Here is a 26,076-nt window from a genome sequence, read left to right as displayed (position 1 = left end):
CCATATTCCCTCTCCCACTCCCCAGATGGAAACTGCAAACAAACTAAAATATAAAGGGATGTTTTTATACTAACTGCTACTTATAGCACAGGATTTTCTTGGGGTATTTTTTTAAGCTATTGAGATCAAATTGTGCAAAAACTTCTCTGAAAGCCTGTGTTCCGGTACTAATGTAATTTGACCACACAGTGTGTTGACATAAGCCCCTTGGGGTATAGTACTGTAAAGGCTTCCAGAGACAGAAAGAAGCAGGAGGAGCAATAGAGGTCCAGGCAGGCAGAAGTAAGTACAGATACCTCCATGTCGTTATGGACCTCTTCCTTACCCCTCTTGTTTAGTTCCTTTATGCAGCCTGTCTGGAAGGGTTATGAAATGAGCAACCAAGAAATGGAAGAGCAATGACATAGAAACAACTTCCTGCTCCTTCATTTTTGTGCGTTATCAGTGGTCCTTTATTAGTASAGTGAGAGCTAGCCTTTAAACTTGCTTTATTTCTTAGTGGTTCCTACAAATGAAATGTTTTATGTACTAGTTCTCCTGTCCTTATCCTCAAAGTTTTGATTCAGAGCTCATCGCTCYGGTTTTTGACTGCAACTGTTGTCTCTTCTAACTGGTGTTATATGTCACACCAGAAATTAGTTTGCCAGAGCTGTTTTGTTAGTGTAAGCAGAAGTATAGTATTTCCTTCCTCTCTCAAAGCCTTGTGATAGTAAATATATAGAGCRTGCAGTAGTAAATGTATAGAATACAACATAGTGAATGTATAAAATATTTAAGTTTCTTTTAGTTACAGCTGCCGTGTCTCTGTTCCTCCTCTGAATATTTCAGAGCAGCTTAAGAGAGTGAAAGAAAAAAGAGGAAATGACAAAGGATCTCCTGTTCTTGAGAGCATCTGAGTGCTCCATGTTTTTTCCTTCTGAATAGAAGAAGAGAAATGAWTTGAAGTGTAGGAAGTAAGAAAAAATGCCTGCCTGGAAGTAGGCAAAATAATCTCGCATACAGTTTTCTAATTTAATATGGGTAAAGCATGCTTTAATACCTTGCCAAACATGAGATCTTAGAACTGAACAGAGAACAGTCTTTGCTGAGAGCATATTCACTGTTTCTATCAAGGAAGAATGGAGATAAGCATAGTTTGTCTCCTTTTCRTTATCCTAATGTGCAGTTCTAGTTTCTCTTGGTGCATTTTGTAGGAGAAGAAGGAAAGGAAGAGATAGACGGATGAAGAGCTGTTCTGTTGCTGCTTTTTCTGGGATGATTGTGCAAAAGAAAGTCAGGCGATTGCCAGAGTTTTTGAAGTTGGAACAAACACCAAGACAGAAAATGTCAGAACTACATGTTGCTTTGTAGAGAATCTAGGTTAGGATTGTGATTCTCCTCTGTGCAGTTGCAAGAGTGTTGAAGGAGAGGTGGGAAAGTAAATAAGGCTGAAATCCTGACAAGAGGAGCCAGAAAGTTTTAGTGAGTGAATCAATACAGGCTTGACTTACTGAGCTTCCTTAAAGTTGACACCATCTTGTTGTTGAGGATTTTGCTGATGTTATGGAGTGGGATTATTGTGCCCAGAGATCCAGTGAAAGATAGATAGACTGCATGAAAAGAATGCTTTTCTGAATTTATCTTGCTGACAAACAACAATAAATACTACGCAGTAACATTCTGCATTAACATCTGAAGCTTGTTACTATTTTCAAAGCTTAGTACAGTAATGTCTGTAAAAAATATCTCAACTAAGAGCCCTTTCCTCCCACTAATAATTACTGACAGACTTGGTTTTGCTTCCTGGACTAGTTGAGACTTAAAGATGCATTGTAAAATGTATGTGGTTGTTCATGCTAGAAAAAGAGAATTTTTGAGRCTAATAAAAATATTTTAAATCTGTGCAGTAATATCCTACATCTAAAATATAAGGAGGACTTGGCTTAGCCCCATGAATTTCACTGGAAATATTCATGACTGTAAAATTTTATGTGGTTTCATATTATATATTTACATAATATTAGAGTTGTTTCTTGTAATTAACTTACTTTTAGACTATTTTGGTGGGACTATCACATTTTAATATACTAAAAACATAGTTTCTAGATATAAGTGAGTAGACTGTGATAGCTGYGCATGGTTTTCTGAAATACTTTTTTGTAGTTCATAAATTTAATGCATGTTCTTTCATGTACAAATATATATTTAAAGCTGGAAAATATGCAGAAGATGATCTATGAGTTGGAAGAACAACTACATAATGAAATGCAGTTGAAAGATGAAATGGAGCAAAAGTGCAGGTGAGACTTTGAACTTTAATTTTTTCCATAATTTAAGTACATCTAACACTTCAGTATTATTGCTTTAGGGATTACCTGAATAACATTAAAAATTATACTGTAGTCCTCTAAGCAATTCTAGGCACAGGTTTAAATCATTCTAAACCAATATTTGAATGGTTTTCTTGTGTATAGTATGAAGAAGATTCTTTGTTTTCATGGGCATCCGCRTAACACACATTTTCTTTCTGAATACTTAACCATATGAGTTTGCCTGATGGCTCCGAGTTCTGTATTTTACTGAACTGATGTACACAATGGACATGCTGATTTYTGAAAACTCTTAAATATTGTATATACTGCATATTTTGGAATATTAAAATTGACATTCTCTTATTTGTAGATACACAGTACTTGTTGGAAATCTGCATCTTTTCTCTGTGACTGATACATAAGAACAACACTTTTCTTTCTAAAGTCTTTGCCTACCATGTTGAAGTATCTATCTGAAAAATTGTTACCTATTTTTTGCACCCATGCTTATGAGCAAACAGTTGAGAATCTTCTTTTCTGATAATCACAGCATTTTTACTCAGATTCTGTACAGACTAAATTCCCCTTCAGCAGCTGTTTTGCTGAAGTAATATTGATGATGATGTCAAAGCACAGCAGTGTCTCCTTTGATTTGTCATGCTGTATACTGTATAGTTAGTAGATTGGATATATTTCTGTAACTACTACTTATTGTGCTGGCCAGGTAACATTCTCTGAGTGTTTTTTTGTCGTTGTCACTTTGAAGAGGGTTTGGTAACTACAAAAACAGAATAGTGTAGTATCAGTGTTAAGGCAGTCAAACTACTTTTGGGAGATTTTACTATGGACATTTACATTACTTCAACAGAGAGACTTTCAAATAAAATATCTTTATCCTTAGTGGGGAGCTGTCTRCTGTTGAATGAATGAACCATTTTAGCTACTTGGGAAGTTCACAACTAGATGAAATTTTTGTAGACTWTTGCAAACTAACAGTTCACCAGGGTATCCTAATTTTAATTATATGTTTACATATTTCATTCTTATACTTGCAGATTTAGGGACAAAATATGAGAGGTAAAATTTTGTGTATATAAGTTGAATATTTAATAATGTATTTTATAAACTATTTTGAATGATTGATGATTTTCTACAATTTGTTTGTAATAAAATAGCATTAGTTAAAATGTGACTGTTTATTATATCACAAATTATTTAACTAGTAAAACACTAATCATGTATAATATATCCATCTCATATATTACTAAATGATTTGTTATTTTTAGAACTTCAAACATAAAGCTAGACAAGATAATGAAGGAACTGGATGAAGAGGTAACTTTTTTTTCTCATTGAAGTCTTCTTACGTGAGTAAAAAGTGTAGATAGTACTCTCATAATTCAAGACATTTGTTCTGTGACTTAAAAGATTTTCTTAATTTATATTTGAGACCAAGCTACCACATTTCAAAATTTAGTGTCAGGAGGTGTGTATTTTTTGTTGGTAAACATTTTCAGAAATTGTTTTGCTTTTAGAAATCGCAGTGACTTCTGTTTTCTGGACTGAATCTGGACCATTCTTTAAAATATGAATAGAAAATGCCAATACTTTTAATTTTAGGGAAATCAAAGGAAGAACTTAGAAACTGCAATGTCTCAGATTGAGAAGGAAAAAATGGTATTACAACATAAGATAAGTGACTACCAAAGAAAAATTGAACAAGAGAATGAAAAAAGACGGAATATGGAAAATGAAGGTATGCCGTGTTTTCCAGATGTCTGAACTGATGAGGTGCATGATGTGATTTTAGGAATAATTATTTATTTTAGCATCTTTAATGCTACGTAATTTTAAAAGGGACCTTTTAAAATAATCAACGCATGAAAAATTTTCAGTATCTTACATTCTTATTAAAAATAAAAATATTTTTATCTTATTGTCATATTCTATTTTCTACAATATGTATATTGTTATTCTACAACTGTAGAATTTGACTTAGAAAATGATTAAAATAAAAAAAAAAGATGGGGGAGGCACAAAAAAGCCAACAGAATATCTATTATATGCTAGGAATTTCTGTTTAAACATGTTTATGTTTTGATCTGCAGTATTAATACTATAATTTCTCTTTAGTGTCCACGCTAAAAGATCAGATAGAAGACTTGAAAAAAATTAGTCAGCATTCACAAATAACAAATGAGAAGATAACACAATTACAGAAACAAGTATGTTATTTCTTTTAATTGTCTCTTATTTCATAGATTTGAAAAGCATTTTGGAGCATTCAGATATAACAAAATTGGTTCTGATAATTTTTATATTTGGGAATCTTGTCTGTTTTATTTCAACAGCTAGAAGAAGCCAATGATTTGCTAAGGGCAGAATCAGATACAGCAGCAAGACTGAGAAAGGGTAACACAGAAATGAGCAAGTCATTAAATCAGGTAGAATCACTGAACAGAGAACTGCAGGAAAGGTGCAGAGTTCTAGAAAGCACAAAGCTGCAGGTGGAGAAAGATTATTACCAACTGCAAGCAGCTCTGGAATCAGAACGAAGAGACAGAAGTCATGGATCTGAAATGATTGGAGAGCTACAAGGTAATCTTTCTGTAATTATAACTTTATCAAAAAAATGTAATAATCCTATTTTAATTGCAAAAGTACAGTTACATARAGTCAGGAAATCCGGTCTGCAAACTGAGTGTGACTCACTAGAACAACTCCTGAAGTTTAGAGCAAGCTTCCTAATTGTGTCTGAGTGGCCCTTGGGAAAGAGTATCAATGAGCAAGCTGTGGGAACCATCTGTTGTAAGTCTATGGGGCTGTCCTGACTAAAAGCATGGAACCAATGCTATAAAAATGGTGAAAGATGGCATACTGTTACAGAAAAGATAACACTGTTTCTTATAGCTGAGGTACTCTGCCTTTCCTTCTCTTTCATTTGTGGAGAAAGCTACTTTACTGTTAAACTGTGGGATTTTTTATTCCTTTATGATGCTTCTAGATTRCTTTTATGAACAAGATGAAAAGCATCATAAAGGATACAGGTCTACAAACCCTTGTAACTCCCCTTTTTACAGATGTTTGGAACTTTTTATCACTTTTACTTCTGATTCTTCATACCAGAAACTTTATAGATATATTTATTCATAACTATACCTATGCTAATCAGTCCTATCTCTCAACTTGCAAATTTAAATCATCCACCTGCAGTATTAAAAATCATTTTCTGTGAAGCACAGTCTTTTGCTTAATAGCCTGAAAAGAAGTGTTGAGATTTTTAGTTTTTTGTTTTGTTTTCTAAGGTAAACTTTATATTCTCTAGCATGAGGTAAAAACTACTGAGAATCAAGTTGCCTATTGACTATGCTTCAAATATAGTAAATCAATTTCAGTTGAATGACTGTAAAGTTCCTCTGGAATCACTTGAATGTAGTTTGGTCAAGTTTGTGAATAATTACAAGCAGGAGGTAAAATGACATGAGAAGACTCCTCTGTGCACTTTGTCCACTTTTGCCTGCAGAAAAGGGATCTTCTTTTGAAGGGTATAGCATAAGGTACTTTGCTGGTACATAKCCAAATACCTTTATATAGTTCAAACAGATAGAGCTGATTTTAAAAACACAKTTTAAATGAGTAAGAAAAATACAGAATTCTAAAAGACTTTCTCTTTTTCTATGCCTTTTCATGTTTAAAATTAATCTAAGCATGGTGCACTATAAACAGAAGTATTTGAGAATTACRATAGGTATATTTTTGCCTTTTACTATGTATGTATTGTATGTAAGGTAGTTGGTGTAATATAAACTAATTCAAARTTTTTTTTATGTACTTATTTATTTTGAAGGAACTAATGCAAATTCTTCAGTCTAGAAATACATTATATTACTTAGTATTTAGTATAAACTTTCAGTTAGAAAAATAGCAGATAAAGTGCTGAGGGAAGAGTGTGAGGGGGCAAATAGTTTTTCTATCTATGGAAAAGCACTTCAGTCACAGTAGGAGAATGTATGTTGCATTTGCACCTCTAGATTTATTTAAGATTGACTTTCTGTGTAATGTGCCTTATACACATATAACACAATATTAGTGGAATAAATATTAGAAAAAATATTTACTGCATGCCAAAGGAAAACTTGCCTTAATTAAAGAAATTTTGCGTATCATTGTTAGGATTGATAGGAGGCAAGTACTTGCTCTGCATGTGATTTTGTTTTCTGTGGACTATTTCTAATGATGTGCATAAAGGATAGCTGAAAAGATTATTTACCTTTACAATATATAGCTTTCACATATGTACAACTTTTTAAGGTGGGAATATTTTAGGAGGCCAGAAATAAAAGATTAATAAAAAAAAATATATAAATAAATAAAGAAAGTTTAAAAAAACTACTGATCTAAGTCTAGTAACTAATGTTCAATGATTTTTTTTAATGGCAGTTCGGATTACAACTTTACAAGAAGAGGTAAAAAACCTTAAAAATAATCTTGAAAGAGTGGAAGCAGAAAGAAAACAAGCACAAGATATGCTTAATCATTCAGAAAAGGTATTGGTAAAATGTTCTCATCAGATTTTCAGATAGTATTTATTGTTGTAAGTTGTATGTTCTTCCTGTAATCCGTGTGTGTTAAAACAGTGAACTAAGTAGTGCTAACTAATTTAAGATCCTGTTGGGACAGTAGATCTATTGAGTCCTCACATAGTTCTTGCTTGTAGCTTTGGAGACAAAATTCATGTCTGTCGTTTGTTGTTACTTACTAAAGGATCCACCTCTTCTGCCAATAGCCAGTTATTTTTGTTCTGCTTGCCTGACTGCCACTACAGAGGCTTGCCTGCTGAGAATCTTTGAATCTGAGCTTTYTAAAGTCTGACATTTAAGTTTCTAGTCTTACTGGATTTTAATTTGGTTGAGTCAGTGTCAAAGTTTTTGATCAACTTTTGAACTGAGCCATTTGAATTTTGTTCCTCCTTTCTTGAAGAATGGCAGAAGCATGTTCTCTAACGTCTCTGATCTCACCAAGATAGAGAAACAAGCAAAGAAGCATAGAAGCAGATCCTGMGTCATTTTTCCAAACAGGCTGTATAGCTAACCTTACTTTTTGAGGTCAGGTARAGCTTTGCTGTGCTGTTTAGTCCATCCAATATGAACCATAGAGATATATTTTCTCATGAGTGAAGATGCAAGCAGAGTCTTTTTCATTTGGAGTAATATAAAGCAGTGATCCAAAATCAAGTCCCTGTCCATCAAAACTCATACTGTGCTTGCTTCGTGAGTTACTATTGAAGCTTGGGATTCCCAGCAATGAAGTAACTGAATAACATGTAGATAACAGGAATGAAAATGAGATAAAAATCCTTTCTGCTAAGTCTTCTGCATTCTGTTCCTTTCCTCTGTGCTCTAGTGCTGTCCACGGCATAGTTGACATTTCCAGTGTAGGTGATCACTGATGAGAAAAAACTACAGAAATTGTCTTTATGTAATAGCACATCCTGCAGTTTATTCAGAACAAGAAGTTTCTGTTTTCATATGTATCTATAGGCTACTGAATAAAATTAATGAAATTTTCTCCTGAACTTTGAATGCAGGTTTTATCTATTATCTTTATTTCTAAACATTGAAAATAATATTGATAATTTCTTAATAACAAAAAATGAGCACTAAAAAAGGAAATAAAAGGAAATGTTGTTCCCTCAGATATTTTAGAAGTATTATTGAAACCTTGCGATATTTTTTTCTTGTTCTTAGGAAAAGAATAATTTAGAGATAGATTTGAACTACAAACTCAAATCATTACAAGATCGGTTAGAACAGGAGGTAAATGAACACAAAGTGACTAAAGCTCGGTTAACTGACAAACATCAATCAATAGAGGAGGCAAAATCAGTTGCCATGTGTGGTAAGTGTTTCTTGAAAGTTTCAGATTCTGATATAAGTACATAGTTAATGTTTATTAATTATGATATTATCTTAAAATGTATTTATTTAATGTACAATTCTCATACAACAGTTTAATCCCTACCATAAAGAAAATACACATCAAAATTATAAAACATAATGAGTTACATTTTTAATGATTTTTCACGAAATAACATGATACATACACAATAAAAAAATCACATTGTTTTATAACATTTTGAATAGTTATTGCATTTGCAATAATGAAACCTGCCTTGTTTTCTGAAATTCTGTTGACTCTTCTAAGCTCTGGCAAATGCTAAATGGAATGGAAAGAGTATGTTAATAAGACAGATGTCTTGGATCATGTTCCTTCCTGTGTAACTGCATTAAAAATAGTGGTGGTGTTAGGCACTGTACATACAGACTTGTCTGAAAACAGTAGAGAACACAGTGAAATTTCTTGCATAGATAGATATCATGGCACATCTTTGATTCACGGATATCTCAGTTGAATAAATTGAGTTTTCTTTGTGGAGGTCATCAGTAGTTGCACATGTAGTTAGTTTGTAGTTTTTTTACTAAGCTAATTTGAATTGTTGCGCTTCTTTTCTTTCCCTCTGTTATCTATTCATGGAAATCAGGCTTTGCCTATAATACTTCATAATGATTATTTCAAGAATGTATATCTTTAATGTGTATATTTTTTCCACTATTTATCTTTCAGTTGTCATGATAGTATTCCAGTGTTTTGAATTCAGATTGGAATTAATAGTTCTGTTTAAGTGCTTGTTGCAACAATGCTAGAAAGTTTTTGCTCAGTAATCAATTCATCTGGCAGCAGAGAACATAAATAACTGAACAAAACTGGAAAGTATTACAGTATTTAAGACTGTGTTTAGGAAGACATTCTTGTAGATGCTATGTTTTCTTTCTTTTTTAAATCTTATTTAGAAATGGAAAAAAAAGTAAAGGAAGAAAGGGCAGCAAGAGAAAAGGCTGAAAATCTAATAGTTCAGGCTGAAAAACAGTGTTCCATGCTTGACTTCGACCTGAAGCAGTCTCAGCAGAAACTGGAACACCTTCTTGAGCAAAAGGAGAGACTGGAAGATGAAGTAAGTAAAATGTTCATCACTGACAGTTCTCTGTATAATGAAAATAAGAAGTGTTAGTTTCATTGAAAATTAGAAAGTTAAATTCACATACATTGAAATGTGTGTATTGTATACTTCTCAGTATAACTACTGAAGACAGTAGTTAGCCTAAATAGTGTAAGATAATTTCCATTTGTTACCTAATTTTGGATGCCTTAGATATTTCAACTCCTATTAGCTATTAATCCATTTTTTTTGTATTTCATTTTCCTTTTTTTTAAGGAAAAACTTGCATGTGAATTTGTCTGAATAGTGTGATTGACTTGGATGGTTTGCAGTTCTGAATTTGCATTCTCTAGAAGAGCATTTGTTCAAAGAAAAACGATTTGATAATTCTGTGTGAAAATTAGGTATCAATACGAAGAGTTTCATCCCCCTTTTTATGCAACACTTGCAAGGAAAGTGGTAACCCCTTTCTTATGGGTCATGACTTCTGCAGATCAGTTTTTTATATAGCTATTAGGCTGCAGTGTTTTCTAGGGTGAGAATTTTTTAAGRTCTGAAATCCACAGTTTTTCATAACCTTCCAGGTGACAACTTAGATTTTTTCCATTGTTGCCTGTAAGAGCACAGCTAATGGAGGCAGCTAAAAGACAGCAGTTCACAGATAAGGGTTCAAAGAAGATCCTATTAATGCTGCTCAGACTAGCATATACATCTTCAGCTATGGTGGTAAAGGGCTACTGGGCCTGGTTCCCAACAGCTGTTGGAGCAACTGTTACTGCCACGTCAAAGACTTTGACCCCGAAGGAGCTTCAGAAGTGAGGATGCAGGTTTGCAAGTCTTGGGCTGCAGGTAGCAAGATCCTGGGGCCTCTGGCTGAGGCTGGAGTTTATGGTTTTTGCCTGCAGGAGGTGTACAGTGGTTGAGGAGCTGTGCTGCTCTGCGGGAGCTGTGGGAGGTCAGCAGACTTTGCAGCATCAGAGATGATGAGAAAGAGATCAACCAGATCTTATCTGAGACTTTGCAGCTTCAGGAATCTGAACCTCCAACTGTAGAGGATGGGCAGGCAGAGTCAGTTCCTGTGGATTCAGAAAGGAGAAATTCCTACAACRGGGAAGGCTGGAAGCTGGTGRCTTCTGATGCTAGGATGAAGGCTCTACTACAAGATTTGCAATTTTGGAATAGGTTCACTCCCCTTGTAGCTGATGGGGAGCTGGGAATACTTTCCAGAGCACCTACAACAGCTTAGCCTCAAGCATGCAGGAGCAGCATGTGGAAGCAGCCTGTGTTAGTAGGAGACTCCCTGCTGCAGGGAATGGAGGCTCTCATCTGCCAACCTAACCTGCCATCTAGGGATTTTTGCTGCTTGCCAGGAACTCACATTCAGKATGTTGTGGAGAGTCTGTAGGACAAGAAGGAAATCGAGCAGAGGCAGAAGGAGGCATGCCTGGATGAACAAGTAGCTCCTGACTGAAGTTGAACATAAAAAGGAAGCATATAAGAGGTAGAAGCAGGGCAAGTGACCCATGAGAAATATAGACATACTATATGAGCATGCAGTTAAGGGGTTATGTAAGGTGGGGTTAGGAGGGCTGAAGCACATCTGGAGATGATAATGACAAGGCAAATAAAAGGCAACAAGAAAAGCTTCTGTAGGTACATAAGCAGCAGAAGAAAGACTAGGAAAAATGTGGGCCAGTTACTAAATAGGACATGGCTCTGGTGACAAAGGACAGAAAAGACAGAGGTACTGAATACCTTTTTCACCTCACTCCTTACTAGTAAGACTGGGTTTCAAGCATCTCAGGACCCTGAGACTAGAGGGGAGGTCTGGAGCAATGAAGATAGCCTTGGTGGAGAAGGATCAAGTTAGGGGACACTTAAACCAACTGGACACACACACAAGTCTGTGGGTTCGGTTGGGAAGCACCCATGCGTGCTGAGGGAGCTAGCCAATATCACTGTGATGCTCCTCTTGGTTATCTTGATTATGAAAGGCCATGGCAGTTGGTAGAGGTTCCTGAGGATTGGGAGAGAGCAAATGTCACCCCTGTCATTAAGAAAAGCAAGAAGAAGAATCCTTGGAATGACAGGTTGGTCAGTCTCCCCTTGATTCCTGGGAAGGTGATGGAGCAACTAATCCTGGATAGTATATCTAACCATATGAAAGAGAGGAATGTGATCAGGAGCAGCCAGTGTGGATTTAGAAAGAGGAAATAGTGTTTAACCAACCTGATAAGCCAGTTATCTCATCACAGAAGGCTAGTGGATGAGGGGAGAGTAGTGGATGCCTTTTACTTTGACTTGAGTAAGGTTTCTGACACTGTCTCCCGTAATATTCTTGTAAATAAGCTGATGAAATATGGTCTAGATAAGGGGCCAGTGGGGTGAATTGAAAACTAGGTGACCTGCTGGGCTCAAGTTTGCGATCAGCAGCACAAAGTCCAGCTGGAGGCCGGCCACTAGTGGTGTCCTCTGAGGGCTGATACTGGGACCAGTACTGTTGAACATTTTAATGACCTGTATGATGAGAATGAATGCACCCTCAGCAAGTTTTCAGATGATACAAAACTGTGAGGAGTAGTTGATACACCAGATGATTGTGTTGCCATTCAGAGGGACCTTGACAGGCTGGAGAACTGGACTGACTGGAATCTCATGAAGTTCAGCAAAAGGAAATGGAGAGTCCTGCACCTGGAAAGGAATAACCCCATGCACCAGTACATACTAGAGGCTGACCTGCTAGAGAGCAGCTTTGCAGAGAAGGCCCTTGGAGTTCTCCTGGGCAACAAGTTAACATTGGGCTACCAGTGCACCCATGAGGAAAGAAAGCAAGCTGTATCCTGGTCTGCATTAGGAAGAGCATTGCCAGTGAGTCAAGGGAAGTGACCCTTCCCCTCTGCTCAGCACTGGTGAGACCATGTCTGGAATGCTGTTTCCAGTGCTGGGTTCCCCAGTACAAGAAAGGCATGGRTCTGCTGGAGCAAGTCCAGTGAAAGCCCACAGAGGTGATTGTGGACTTGGAGCATCTCACATAAAGGGAGAGGCTAAGAGAGCTGGGACTGTTTAGCCTGGAGAAGTCTCAGCAGGGGATCATATCAATGTTTATAAATATCTGATGAGAGGGTGTAAAGAGGACAGGGCCGTACTCTTCTTAGTGGTGCCCGGTGACAGGAGGAGAAACAATAGGCACAAAATCACAACAAATTCCACTTCAGCATAAACACTGGGTGTGTTTATGTGTGAGGGTGGTTTGGACAGAGAGGTTGTGGAGACTCCTTCCTTGAAGGTACTCAAAATGTGACTGGATATAGCCCTGGGCAACCAGCTGTAGCTGAGCCTGCTTGAGCAGGGGGGATGATCTCTAGAGGTCCCTACCAACCTCAGCTGTTCTGTGATTCTGTGAAGATAAGATAGGTGAAATAAAATTGAGACTTTGAAATAAGAGACTAAATACATGGAAGCTTTGTCATCATGCACTGTCATCTCAGTACCTTCTGTAAGGACAGCAACTTTCTGTGAGATTATTACACTGAAGTATTTGAAGATTTAGTAATGTTTTTATGCATTGCACAACGTGTAGTATTTAGTCGTATAAAATAATCCATACATGAAACACTTCCAATCACACACAACTGGTTATTCAGCAAACTTTCCTAAATTGAAATCATTTTTTTCGTTTAGGTAAAAAATCTAACACTTCAACTAGAACAAGAGACTAATAAGCGAATAATAGCACAGAATGAATTAAAGGCACAAGCTTTTGAAGCAGATAACTTGAAGGGTTCTGAGAAGCAACTGAAACAAGAAATCAACACGTTGCTGGAAGCAAAGAGGTTACTGGAATTTGAGTTGGCTCAACTTGCTAAGTAAGTAAAAATCTGAAGTAAAATATAAAAAAGTAGCTTAATTATGCATGTAATTTTTTGTCTGTTGCTATTCTTCACTAAAAGGTTCTCTGGTACAGAGGCATTTTTTTCTAAAATAAAAGTATATTTTTAGCGACATATTACGATTTCTRTATGTAGCCTTCACTGTTGGAATATTTTTGCTATGAGCTACATATGGAACATTTGTTAGCTCATGATTCTGTGTCAAGGTGCATATACACCACTTAATCTGAGGTTTGACTTCTTCTATGGATCAACTGTGATCTGCTTATTAAATAATTTGGGACTTGTAGTGTTACTGAACTTCATGCATGTAGATAGCTTTTTTTTTTTTTTTTAACTCTACCTGACCTGGTCCTTTTTCTTAAGACAGCATTATTCATTATTTGGGCTTCTATCACWGCTTCCTTCAGCTGAAAATAGGACTCAACACTTCTCCTATTAGAGTACTTCTTTTCTTCTATCTTTCATACTAGAAAGGTCATCAAGTTGAAAAAATTCAGTCAGAATTTTACAAGAAAATAAACTCCTAGTCTTCATGGAATAGGATGTATGCAAATATAAAATGTTGATAGGATGTTGATACGTTCTGGGTGGAAACAGCTAATCTTTGTCATTTGCTAATAAGTGACTTTTTGCATGTTTTCCTTTATTCCTTTGAAGACAGTATAGGGGAAATGAAGGTCAGATGCGTGAGCTTCAGGATCAACTTGAAGCTGAGCAGTATTTTTCGGTAAGATTTGCAAAGAATTGTGCAACAACTGTTACAGTTTGACATAGAATCATTGAACAGTGAATGTTTTGACATATTTGCATTTAAAAAATGTAAATAACGGTAACTTGGCATAAATCAGCAACTCACAAAATTCTTCTAACAGAAACAAGGAACAGAAAATTAGGGAACATTAGTATGTTATTACAGACATTCTATCTGATATGTTGCCTTTTAGTTCTTTGCTTGTCAAAGTCTTATGTATTATATTATGATAAATAACTCAATTATTTGAATTATTCAACTTAGTAACTTCTATCTCAAGATTGTAGAGAGGCATTTTTCTGACATAATTGCGAACTTTAGAGAGAGAGTTTGAAATTTACTGTATCACATACAGCCTCAATCTGTATCCTTTATAGCATGGATTTAATTCAATCTGTTGCGTTTCTGTGAATAGAAACAGTAGCCTAACATGCTCTGTAGTGCCCAAGTTTTGTTTACTGAACTCCACATCACTGTGATTTTATTATAAGCATTACAGATTTTTGTACATATCTCATGAACTGCTAAAAAGATCCAGAATATCATGTTTCATCCTGAATTTTCTATGTTTTCACAAGAATGTGATTTTAAATSAGGCACATTCATAATCTATGTTAAACATTTAGCAAAAGTACTTCAGCATGGAAGATTAAGTTTTAATTTACAGAATTACCARTATTATTAATAACAATATTATTATAGTGATTAGGAACACAAATCATTCATATAGATAGGACCTCTTTTGAATCAGTTACTAAGACAAAGTTAATCCCTACCTGAAGACCTTTTAATCTAGATGTATGGATACAAACAGAATACAGTAGATGGAAGCATGGGACAGTATTAGGCTTTAGCCTGACTAACCTTCTGCAACACTGATACCACAGGAGGATGCAGGTTTCTCCTCTTGTGTCCAAGAGACCTGCCAATTGTGTCTCAATGTCTTCCTTTCCTTTTGTCAACAGGTGTGTTTGTACAACTATGTAGACAGCCAGACTAGAGAACTGAAATCTAACCTGGTTACATCGGTTCCCTACACAAGGGAAACTGGAAAGAACCATCTAGGACAGGCAGGAAGGAGAAAATTTAATTGAAGGCAGTACTGATATATCTCAGTTTAACCTATTCAAACCAACCAGAWCCAAAAATCATGAAAATTTTAGTATGGATTTTTAATAATGATTCTTATGCTTTCTCTTACAGACACTTTACAAAACTCAGGTTAAGGAACTGAAAGAAGAAATTGATGAAAAAAATAAAGAAACTCAAAGAAAAATGCAGGAATTGCAAAATGAAAGGTATACTCACTTTGCTTTTCAAGTAGAAATATGTTTTTCCACATTGTGTGGTCTCACTCATGAAGATTTTGAATTGGCTTTAAATTTTTCTTTTAATTCTTCAGAAAAGACAGGTCTCAGAAGTATTCCATAATGCTTTGTAAGATGACAAATAGTTAGAATGTTACCTATGCTGAACCATAGAACCAAATATAGCTATTCATCTTTGTTTGGACTACATTTGTCATGTTTGAAAGAAGAATTCTGAGAACTTTGCAGGTTGTGAAATTTTGAAAAACTATTTGAGTTGGTGATAGTTGTCATTTTGATTGTAAAATATCTTTATTTGGTTATATTATCCTGATAATTGTTACCTGTATTTTTAGAGCCAACAAATAATTTGAAGAAAAGAAAGATAATTAAAAAAATCTAATTTTATTATGATCGTAATTACAGCCAAACCTATTATTTTAAAATAATAAAGCACACTTTGCTGCGAGTGACATTATTTTCAGAATTAACAAATAAGGAAGGATGTTGTTTAATCTTGTTTTTACAATTTACTAATTCAATTTCTTTAATACATTTTTATTCTGAAGAAGGGGATTTTAGCCTTATGAATGAAGCAGAATTAAATTTCCCCATTCTAAAACATAGGTATTTCTTGTTATACAGAAAAGAATCAAGGGAGAAAATTATACACAGYATTCATTGTGCTTTTTGGTGAGGCGAGAAAGAGAGAAAGACAAGGTGTTATGCTCAGAAGTATAATATAAGCAGAAAATACCTGTTCACTTAGTGCTTGTAGGAATATCGGATATCTGGCTTAAAAGATGAGGAAAGGAATGAGAGACTTCCTTCAGTCCAGTTGCTTTTTTCCCCTCTCTTCTTTTCCCACTATCACTTACTTTTAACAATTCCTTTTATTTCCTCCCTGTTTACCACAACTTTGTGTTCATTATAGACATCTTTTCATCTTCATACAAATATGTGAGCTGCTGACGCACACTTTGCARTTACATGTTTATAGTAAATTCCTATATTTATTACAATCATACCAAATCAGTGTATTTGATGGTAACATGTATTTCATTGCATGGTTAAGGCGTGCTTTTATTTTGCAGAGCAGGAAGGACCACTGTCATGTACTGCTGTTTCTATTTTCCTTCCCGTGCTGTGGGCTGTGTCACATGTTGCTGGGTACATCGAACTATGCTATATTGATCACCCCACTTTATATGGATTTCTTTGCAGCCAAATATACATTTGCCTGTACTCCAAGCAAGTGCAAGAAAGCGTGGCTTGTGTGCTGAACTGATTAGAAGTTGTATAATTATATTAACTGCACCTAAGTTAATGCCCCCTTTCTCTCAGACTGTAAACAGAACTTGCAGCTGTCTTTCTGCAAAAGATTGTGTAGACTTAGCACCGCTGTATGAAATTTCCATCATTGCCCAAATAGTCTAGAGTACACATCTTCATGAGCATTAATCATATGTGAAGAAGTAGTTTGTAGTTGATAGGATTTAGTATATTTTGATGGACCACACTGCTACTATTTTATTTTTTATTTCTGAAAGGCAGGAGGATTTATGACACCTGGTTTCCTAAGGATTAGTGTTTCATGGTTGATTGAAATTTTAATTGAATTATAGTGAGCTTGCTGCTGTAGCTTATGCTTCGTAGACCTCAGAAGATCGTAACAGAATGTGCTGTTGTACAGGCTTTTGCTGGGAAGAACTTCACCTACAGTTTATGCTTAATTATGCCCTAGAGGATATGTGTGGGAAAGGAAACCTTGAATGAAGAGAGGATTTGCTGGGGTCTAATGAGAAACAAGTTAGAATTTTTCATGATTAAGTCAGTTATGTCAGTGATTTTCTGTGTGAATTCTCTGATACCTAGTGACAACTGGTTTTGCCTGTAGCTTTTTCTTCAGTGAGTGCATTCGTAAAGTCTCTGGCCTCTACCTGTTGTTTCACAAAATATTCAAACGTAAAATATCTTTGGAATCTCTACTCTTCTRTCAAATATGGTAGAAGATGGGCTCTGTGCTGGAAGGTTATTGGGAGACTTTTCTCTTAGCGTATGTACACAAATGTACAGAGTGGAGACTTGTAAATCTTGTTTTCATAGGAAGCAAAGATAATGGCAATTCATTGAATGATATAATCTGAATTTGTTCATTCTCTATGAAAATTTTAGATATTTGCCTAGGAAAAGATAAAATCTGAGTATTTTTTTTTTAACAGAGAAACACTCACTACCCAATTGGATCTAGCTGAAACCAAAGCTGAGTCAGAACAATTGGCACGTGCACTCCTTGAAGAACAGTATTTTGAACTGAGTCAGGAAAGCAAAAAAGCAGCATCAAGACATCGACAAGAAATAACTGATAAGGACAGCATCATAAGAAGGGTAAATTATTCTGCTGTAATTAATACTATAGATATCCTCCAGCTGGAAACAGAAACTTGTCTTTTTTTCTAATTTGTAAAGTCTTCTTGGGAACATAARTGGTAACTATTTAAGTATCTGGGTTGTAGACTCAGTTGAGTGCTTTGAGTGCTTAAGCATTTAAATCCTATCTTTTGAACTTGTAAAGAAATACAGACTTCATGAGAATCAGAGCTGAGGCCAGAGTGAAAGTCAAGCCAATGTCTGTAATTCAGTTAATCAACCCTCTCCAGTTATTTCTTGTCATTACTCAATATCTTAAAAATATTTGTAAATTTGTATAGCTGTGTATTAGATGGTCTTACTGCAAAATCATTWAATCTTAACAGAAAAAAAAAAGCTTGAAAGCCTTGCTGTCCCTCCTTCTCACACCCCTCCCCCTACCTTCTTCCCAGTAAGCTATAAAAAACAAGCACAATTTTTGAAGGTCCTGTATAGGATAGTGTTGAGTATTGATACCATGTTTATAAATATATCTCAACCARAAGTTTTCAGATAACAAGCCACATGTAGTGTTGTTATTTTATCATTACTATTTTTCAATTTAGCATCATCTGTGCAGATGCTGTGAAGAATCCTGGGGGTGTTGCTCAAAGTTGCTCCAATTTTTTTTTGTTAGTAATATCATGTATACTAGATTTCTGTTAAAGTGGTAGAAATAACCTTTGTTACACTAGTAGCATGTATGTGTTTCATCTTATAAGCTTAAACTCTTCAGAACACCATAATTTCCTAAGAACTTTCAGATAGCTTTGTACACAATCATTTCTGTAGACTTCAGACAAAACTTTCATGGATGCAATTGTGTCTGGTTTTAATATGTATCTGTAGAGTAGCTAGCAAAGTGATCCTGACTGTGTCTTCTGGCAGCTAACATACTCAAAACATAATGGCTTTCCTTTACATTTTTTTTTCTTTTTTAACAAATCTGTGTACATATTCATGTATGTATTCACTTTGACTCAGACCAAATCTAGTTTTCTTTTTTTGCCGATTTATACTTGTGCCTCATCATATATGACAGTTACTCAGCAGTAGATTCCATAGTCTGAAAATAATGCTAATGATGAAGAACAATCTAAACGCAGGAATTGTCATCTTTCAAATGCTGTTTTTTCTGGACCTCGTGGATGTGGCCCCTAGGTACCACATCTTCCAAAGTGCCACAGAATTAACTGAGAACTGCCACATTCAATCACTGACAGTCTATCTAATTTTGCTTAAGTTGTGCTTGTAATTATTTCCTGAATCTTGGGAAAGTGTTGTCAGTTTTGCAAAGATCATTAAAAAAAATTCTTCTTGGAGCAACTGTATTTTGAACCTCCTGGTGAAGCAATGACAGCTTAGAAGTGAAGTACTGTTTTTTAGAATTCTAAAGGCTAAGTGTGTTATCTTGTATATAATCCAAGCATGACTTTCTTTGTGAGGGGTTATTATAGATTTAAGGTTATTTTAAATAATAGCATTACAAATATTTTTAGAATGTAGAGCATGCTCATTTTAAAACATATTTGTTTTCATTTAGCTGGAAGAAACTAATAACACGTTAACCAAAGATGTTGATTTAATAACAAAGGAAAATTCAGAGATCAGTGAAAAAATAAAGAAACAGGAGGAAGGTATGTCATGTTTGGAGTTTTAAATAATCTATTATGAAGCCTAATTTAAGTGTATGTGGAAAAACAAAAGTGGGAAATGTGAAAACACATTGCTGGATGTCTTTGATAGTATTCTGGATGAAATGGTTTGATAGAAAATATCATCAGTCATTGCCTTTCCCCCCACCCTTTTTTTTTTAATCTTGAAAATGTATCTTCCAGGCAAATTGCCACTTTTTCTAGTTCATTGCTTCTATTTCCATGTTCTACCTTCATTGTTGAAAACARTTAAAATCTCAACTCTAGTAGGCAGGAAGACTGAGTGAGCCAGCAGCTTTAAGTAGCTCTTAGTTTATGGACTTTGTTACTTCAGGTATTTGGAAATTATTCATTTATAATCTGCAGTTTTGGTGGAGGAATCCTTGTAATTGAAATGCACAGTTTTGGCAACTGTGGGGACAAATCAGGAAACTTGGAGGTGTGATAAAAAGATCTGTGGAGTTGAGTAACTGGGGGTGGGTGGGGAACTTAACAAAACCATATATTGTTTAGAGAAAACCTTTTACCAGTTTTCTCATTATGCCTGACTTGAGAATCTGTACTGAAAGCAAGTGCAGTCATATCACTCTTATTTTGTGTGGTTACTCGCTTAAATGTTTTCGGTACTGCAGAAACAGTTTTGATAGTGTAGCCTCCGAGGAATTGGAGGCAAAAAATTTAGTCATCATCAGGAAACAAAAAATACATATGTTGGCTTTATTATTTCATTTTAGTATCTTTCTAAGATAGCCTCCTGGTCGTTTTATGTCACTGCAGTAGTATTACAGCAGTAACCTTTATCATTGCAAACTGTATTTTGCATGTTAAATGACAAAGCAAAAATATGGAGAAAAAAACCCTGCAATTGTAGAAGTGATTAAGCTTAGAAATAATTATTTTGCCMTAAAATATCTTAGAAAGTTGAAAATTATTTTAACAGAATACAAAATGAAAAAAGAAGAGGAAATCAATAATATTAGAATGCATTATGAGAAGAGCATCAACACTGAAAGAACTCTGAAGACACAGGTATATATCTATACAGTTTAAAAGATGAGGTAGTAATTAATTTACATGTTGGATATTTCTGTTTTATTGTTTTTGTGTAATTAGCTCTTGTGCTAATAAGTGCCTGTGAGATGAATTTATGTTAATCATGATCTGTAGTACGCATTTTGGTATTACCTCTAACATGGGTTAGGGCTGTTTACATTTGTGAAATTTTGCTATTGATATGCTATTGATACTTTTTGCTYTACTGAATACATGTCTGTAGTTATATTCTGGAACATCTAAATGTGTAAAGCTATTGATGGAAGTGACTAGAAAAGCTGGAAATTGGCGATATTCTTTTTCAGCTCTCTGATCTATACTTTCCCCACTTGAAATGGATGTCAGTTTAATAGATTCAGAAACTATGAGGTACAGATGTTTAGTGTATTTATGTTGAAATATTTTTAGTTTTGGGCTTATTTGTGATATTTTACTGTAATACAAACTAAACTTTCTCATTCTATTTTAATAATAGAATATGTCTAAATATCTATATATCCATCTATTTATATTTGATCTAATACTCAAACTACAGAAACTTAGGAGCTTTGTGTGAAACTTGCTTGCATATATCAYCCTTACTGAATTTGCTTTTTCTCTTTCCTAACAGGCTGTCAACAAACTGGCTGAGATCATGAATCGGAAAGATTTTAAAATAGACAGAAAGAAAGCTAACATGCAAGATTTGAGGAAGAAGGAGAAGGAAAACCGAAAGCTACAATTAGAGCTTAATCAAGAAAAAGAAAAATTTAATCAGATGGTAGTAAAATACCAAAAAGAGCTCAATGAAATGCAAGCGGTAAATTATTCTTTGTTTTTGTCATAGTATGAAAACTTCTCCACTGAAAAAGATGTACTAGGCTATAGAATTTTAGTGAGGCAGTAACTTGACAAGTGTGCAACTGTACTTGTTATTGTTTATCATTCATTTCCCTTTTTGAAATTCTTAACTGTAGAAGCTATTGATACATTATGAAGACTAAAAAAATGAATGTTGTAGCATATTATTTATATAGTTTGTTTTACTGCTAGATGAATTTTTTACAAAAAAAACATAATAAATTAACCAGATGATTTTATACTTTAATACATTGCTGCATCTTTGATATTTAACTGTTTTCTAAGAAAGTAGCACTTCTATTAATAATGCTATCAAATGTATCTAGAGGTAGGTAGGGGAAAAATGTAGTAATGAGCTTTGTTTTTATATAAATTTTAAAATACTATACACCCATATTTTTGGTATCATGATAACTTTGCATGCATATATAACTACAGCAACTAGCAGAAGAATCTACATACAGRAATGAGCTACAGATGCAGCTGGATAGTAAAGAGAGTGACATAGAACAACTACGAAGGAAAATTTTGGACCTCCAGCAAGGTATGGATTCTACCAGTGTTGCAAGTCTCCAGCCAGATGAAACAGATGGAAATCTTTCAGGTAAGAGAAAAGTACATTTAGACTACTTGATTTTGTGTGTACACATAGTTTTGGAAGGTATGGTCCATTATTTCCATCTTTCAAACAATCTGCTGCCTTTTAAAAATACCTTTTGGCTATCTCTTTCTGTACTGAATTTCTTTATCTCCACTTCTATCGAGGTTATTTTTAAAAATTCATGTCTTGGCTGTTTATAGTTAAGTCTTAATTTCTTCTCACATCACTCCTTTGACTGAATGGCTTGATGTTATCATAACAATACACTTTTTCTCTGTTTTTGTAGAAAGAGTACTCTTACATTTGTCACTGCTACTGTTTGATTGTAATGATTGCAGTGTGCTATACATCAGAGAATGCAGCATTTCCACAGTGTCACGACTGTGTATCTTATATCTTGAACACAAAATTGCTTTGATCATGTTCATTCTTATTCATAGTCATATAACACCTTTGTGAGAAGTGGCAGGAATTGCCTATGTGAAAAATAGTAACAGAAGTTTCCATAATGCGTTTATGCATTATGGTACTCTGATTCAGCAGACGAAAACAAGAATAAACATCACAGCATTGCTAGCTGTTCCCATGTAGCTGCAGTTTCCAGCATCACATTTTGAGACCCACTATTACACTTGATAATGATTTCTTTTTTGCAGTGCTTGAAGAGTGTAATTAGRTACTAGTTTTACTTACATGATCTATTTCTGAATCTCCAGATATGGAAAAACTTCTAGCAGTAATAAGATGTGCTCAACCGTTCCCATATTTTAGAGATAGGTTTATTTTCTGCRCACAGTTAAATAATTATTATTATGTAATTTATTGTGAGATTCATAATAAATATGCTTGTCTTACAAATTTAGTCTGATTCTATTGTAGAAAAATATATTCATATATGTGAAAACAGAATGGTATTTTAGGTATTTTAAGACCTCAGTGGATGAGTAATAGGATTAAAAAAAATAGAAGCATTTTAGGTRTCTCTTTTGCTGTTAATACACTTTGCTGCCCAGATTTCCACATTCTACAGTTTTCCCAGGGATCTTAAAATGATGAAACTTGCAGGTAGGTTAGCCTTAGTATATGTTTTTACATAGTTACTTTTTTCTGTGTATGTTTTTGTGTCCTGTCTTCCGTTAGTTTATTTTTTCTTAATCTTGATGTTGTTTTTTAAATGAATGATCTAAAATATGTTTTCATTCAGATAATGATATGGTCCATTTTTCAACTTCTGCTCTGCACAAGAAACCTTTTGCATTCTGACACAGTTTGTTCAGTAAACCTGCAGGCTGTTATCAACTTGTGAAGAGTAAATGTCTGCTTTAGAATAGATACTTAGATTTTGGTTTAGAAACATCTTTTGGGCTAAACTTCCATTGAAACTTCCATTGAAGGGTTCTTGCGGCTATTAGATCTGTGAATTAATACTTCTTAATTGTCACCTGCTATGAATTCTGGTATTATGAGCTGATAGTACTTCCCAGGAATTTTTCCTCTTAGATGTTAATTTTCAATTTATTCCATATCATATGGAGTCAGAAAGAAATCAGAGATCTTACATGTTAAGATTTTTGGTGTCTTTTTTTTCCCTTAAATTACTGTTTGGAATCAATCCTTATGTTTGATAGCATCTCCTAAATGAAGAAGACTACAGTTTCTAATGTGTTATTGAAAATTTCTAAACTCCTAAAACTGGAAAGCTTGACTTGTTCTACAACAAAACAGACTAGATTTATTATACCTAGAGAGAGTAGTCTTGAACTTCCTTGCTTTCCTTCTCAGTATTTTTCAGCATAATGGCTGTTTAAAGTAAAAAAAAAACAACAAAAAAAAATTATCTCTGTCCAGTAGCATCTTGGTAGCTGTATGTCAGAATGATCCTGTTACCTCTTAGATCTTGGAAATTTTGTAGGAATATGCTTTTTATTTGTCTGTCTCATAATGTACGTTATTTTTGTTTTTACCTTTGGAGACAAATGTGCCTAATCAGGCTTCTGGTTGTAGGACCTGCCACTTCAATTTTTAGTAAAAAATTCCTATATGTGCAAGATCTTTTCARGTCAGCTGCAACTTTTCCACTGTTAATTAGAACATCACAATTATTGGAAGACCTTCTTACGGTCTTCCTCCCTTAAACTCATGATCCCTCTTACTTTTTATTTCTTTTACCAGGGTTTCATTTTTCTTTTCTTCTTTTTTTGCCCTTTACTGGGGCAAACACCTCTGACTGATTGTTGCTAGAGAGTTGTCTTGCTGGTTTTACTGTGTCATACAGGTAGGCCGCCTTCTTCAGATTTTTAGGGCCTCTCTTGTACTTTGCTTAGCAGTAGATTTGGATTATGTCTGTACACCTTTTTTTGAGTGAGGCCCTATGTCGATTAGCATCTGAATAAGAATCAATTTAGCAAATTTGATTAAGTGGCATTAGTACAGGCAAATTTCACACAGAGGAAAGTAGAGGGTACAGGAAGAGGGCCACAGCATTATAAGCAAGAAAAGAAGGCCAGTCTTCAAAGTAGAAACACCTAATGGCATAGGAAGCAGAGATTATCTAGCACAGGTATTTTTCTGCAGTCTAAGAATTATTCAGAACAGAAGAAGGCAGACCACAGCAATTCATTTTGCACAGCTAAGTAATACAAAGTTGTTTATCTTCAACTGTGTGCCAGATTCCCATTGCTTTTGTAGCACCACCATAGTTTTTCTCAAATGTTTTGGGGGTATTTTGGTTGGTGATTTTTTTCTTTCTTTTTTTTTTTTTTTTTTTTTATTGCAAAGAACCCACACATAGACATTCCTTCTGAGCACCTTGGGTAGCCTCTTGATCAGAGATACATTTGATGGGTAGTCAATAGGATTCACTGGATGATGCATCTATTCCTAAGACAAAGACATTCTGTAAGAATATTTAAGTCAGACCGTAGATGATTAAATAAGTAATTATAGCAGGTTTTATTCAGTTTCTTGTTTTCTAGACCATGCTAAAAATATCACCAGGGATAAACGAAAACACAAGATAATGTAAACACGTATGAAACAATGACTTCTTGGTCTCAATTCTTGAGGATGGGCAGTCTGGGCAGTCACTAGTTTAACTGAGGACAAACTTGGTATGAAACCATGCTCTGGTAATACTGGCAGAATTCCAAAGAGATTCCCAGCATTCAGAGTCCTTTTTCAAATTGGTGAGCTTAAGTTACTGCGCACCAGAGAGGCTACAAGGATAGAATTCATAATTTAGAGGAGGAGAATCTAGTGAAACTTTGTGGTCAGCAGACTTTGCATTTGCCCTCTCATGATATGGGAAAAGAATTCCTAATACTGAGAAAAAATTTAAAAATACTTCTATGTATTTGCCAGCAGGTGCAAAGAAATCAAATGATAACACACTTCATAGCTACACCTCACTTGGAGATGGTTTTGTGTTTCATAGACCTAAAAACCCTCCAAGGTCTGTTAGTTCCCCRGCTAATTCATACTGCTCCCAAGGCTGGAATTGGACCATTTAGAGCAGCACTGTTCTCAGGCTGTGTGTCTTCTGGATGGGATCATGACTCAGAGGAAGGTTTCTTTCATATTTGCTTTTAGGCATTTTCTGTAATTCTCACTGCTAATAATTGATTCAGCTGATACRCTAGCTCATGTCTCAATTGATATCTCCAGTGCTAATAGAATCCTTGCTAAAAGAGCTTCAGTATTTGCTGCGTAATGAGGCCTGTAGAATACCTCTTCCTGCTYGCTGGACTCAGCAAGTCTTAATATTTACATGATTGTAAATAGAATTGTTCTCAGAAAACAGTACATAATCATGAATTAAGGGTGTTTTTTCCTAATCAGAAGTAGGGCACTTGACCATGCCCTTAACTGAAATTATTTTTTCCTTCTGACTGGCAAGATAATTTAAACAATTGAGATTTACTAAAAGTTTAACTACAGCACATAGTATCATGTTAAATAACGTTTTACAAAAAGTTAAGATAGAAAATAAATGTGGATCATTTAGGACGACAATTTTATGGAATATGGGATATATATATGACTTACTGAGATGACTGTATGGAAGCTGTCACCTGCATATGCCTCAGTGCAAGATCCAGTGATCCTTAGTAAGGTCTGTGTCAAACTATCAGAAGATAARCAGGGAAAGAAAATCAGTCACATGGGAAAGGTGGGTAGGAAGAAATTATCAAGGAAATAGCTCCAGGTTTTTGGATGCTAAGGAAAGAGTCTGAACAGAAAGAATTCCTGAATGTTAAAAAGCTAGGCAGTACTACTCACA

At 34.9% G+C, this 26,076-nt stretch overlaps 1 protein-coding gene across 1 annotated transcript in view; it reads left to right on the top strand.

Moving 5' to 3' along the window:
• ROCK1 (Rho associated coiled-coil containing protein kinase 1) overlaps nt 1-26,076 on the top strand; it is a 91,595-nt gene that overhangs the window by 49,239 nt on the left and 16,280 nt on the right. The window contains exons 12-27 of the mRNA XM_085319337.1: nt 2,191-2,279; nt 3,578-3,626; nt 3,912-4,047; nt 4,425-4,516; nt 4,643-4,889; nt 6,732-6,838; nt 8,039-8,189; nt 9,143-9,303; nt 12,970-13,154; nt 13,839-13,908; nt 15,136-15,230; nt 17,462-17,627; nt 19,192-19,285; nt 20,244-20,332; nt 20,967-21,155; nt 21,635-21,800. Coding sequence (XP_085175463.1) covers nt 2,191-2,279; nt 3,578-3,626; nt 3,912-4,047; nt 4,425-4,516; nt 4,643-4,889; nt 6,732-6,838; nt 8,039-8,189; nt 9,143-9,303; nt 12,970-13,154; nt 13,839-13,908; nt 15,136-15,230; nt 17,462-17,627; nt 19,192-19,285; nt 20,244-20,332; nt 20,967-21,155; nt 21,635-21,800 — 2,086 coding nt within the window. The remainder of the gene's footprint in view (nt 1-2,190; nt 2,280-3,577; nt 3,627-3,911; nt 4,048-4,424; nt 4,517-4,642; nt 4,890-6,731; nt 6,839-8,038; nt 8,190-9,142; nt 9,304-12,969; nt 13,155-13,838; nt 13,909-15,135; nt 15,231-17,461; nt 17,628-19,191; nt 19,286-20,243; nt 20,333-20,966; nt 21,156-21,634; nt 21,801-26,076) is intronic.

This window comes from Rhea americana, unplaced genomic scaffold (genome assembly GCF_003343005.1).
Source record: "Rhea americana isolate MKP2758 unplaced genomic scaffold, rheAme1 scaffold_58, whole genome shotgun sequence".
Classification (NCBI taxonomy): Eukaryota; Metazoa; Chordata; class Aves; order Rheiformes; family Rheidae; genus Rhea; species Rhea americana.
Note: the sequence above shows the minus strand (reverse complement) of the source record. Positions and strands in the feature narration are given on the sequence as shown.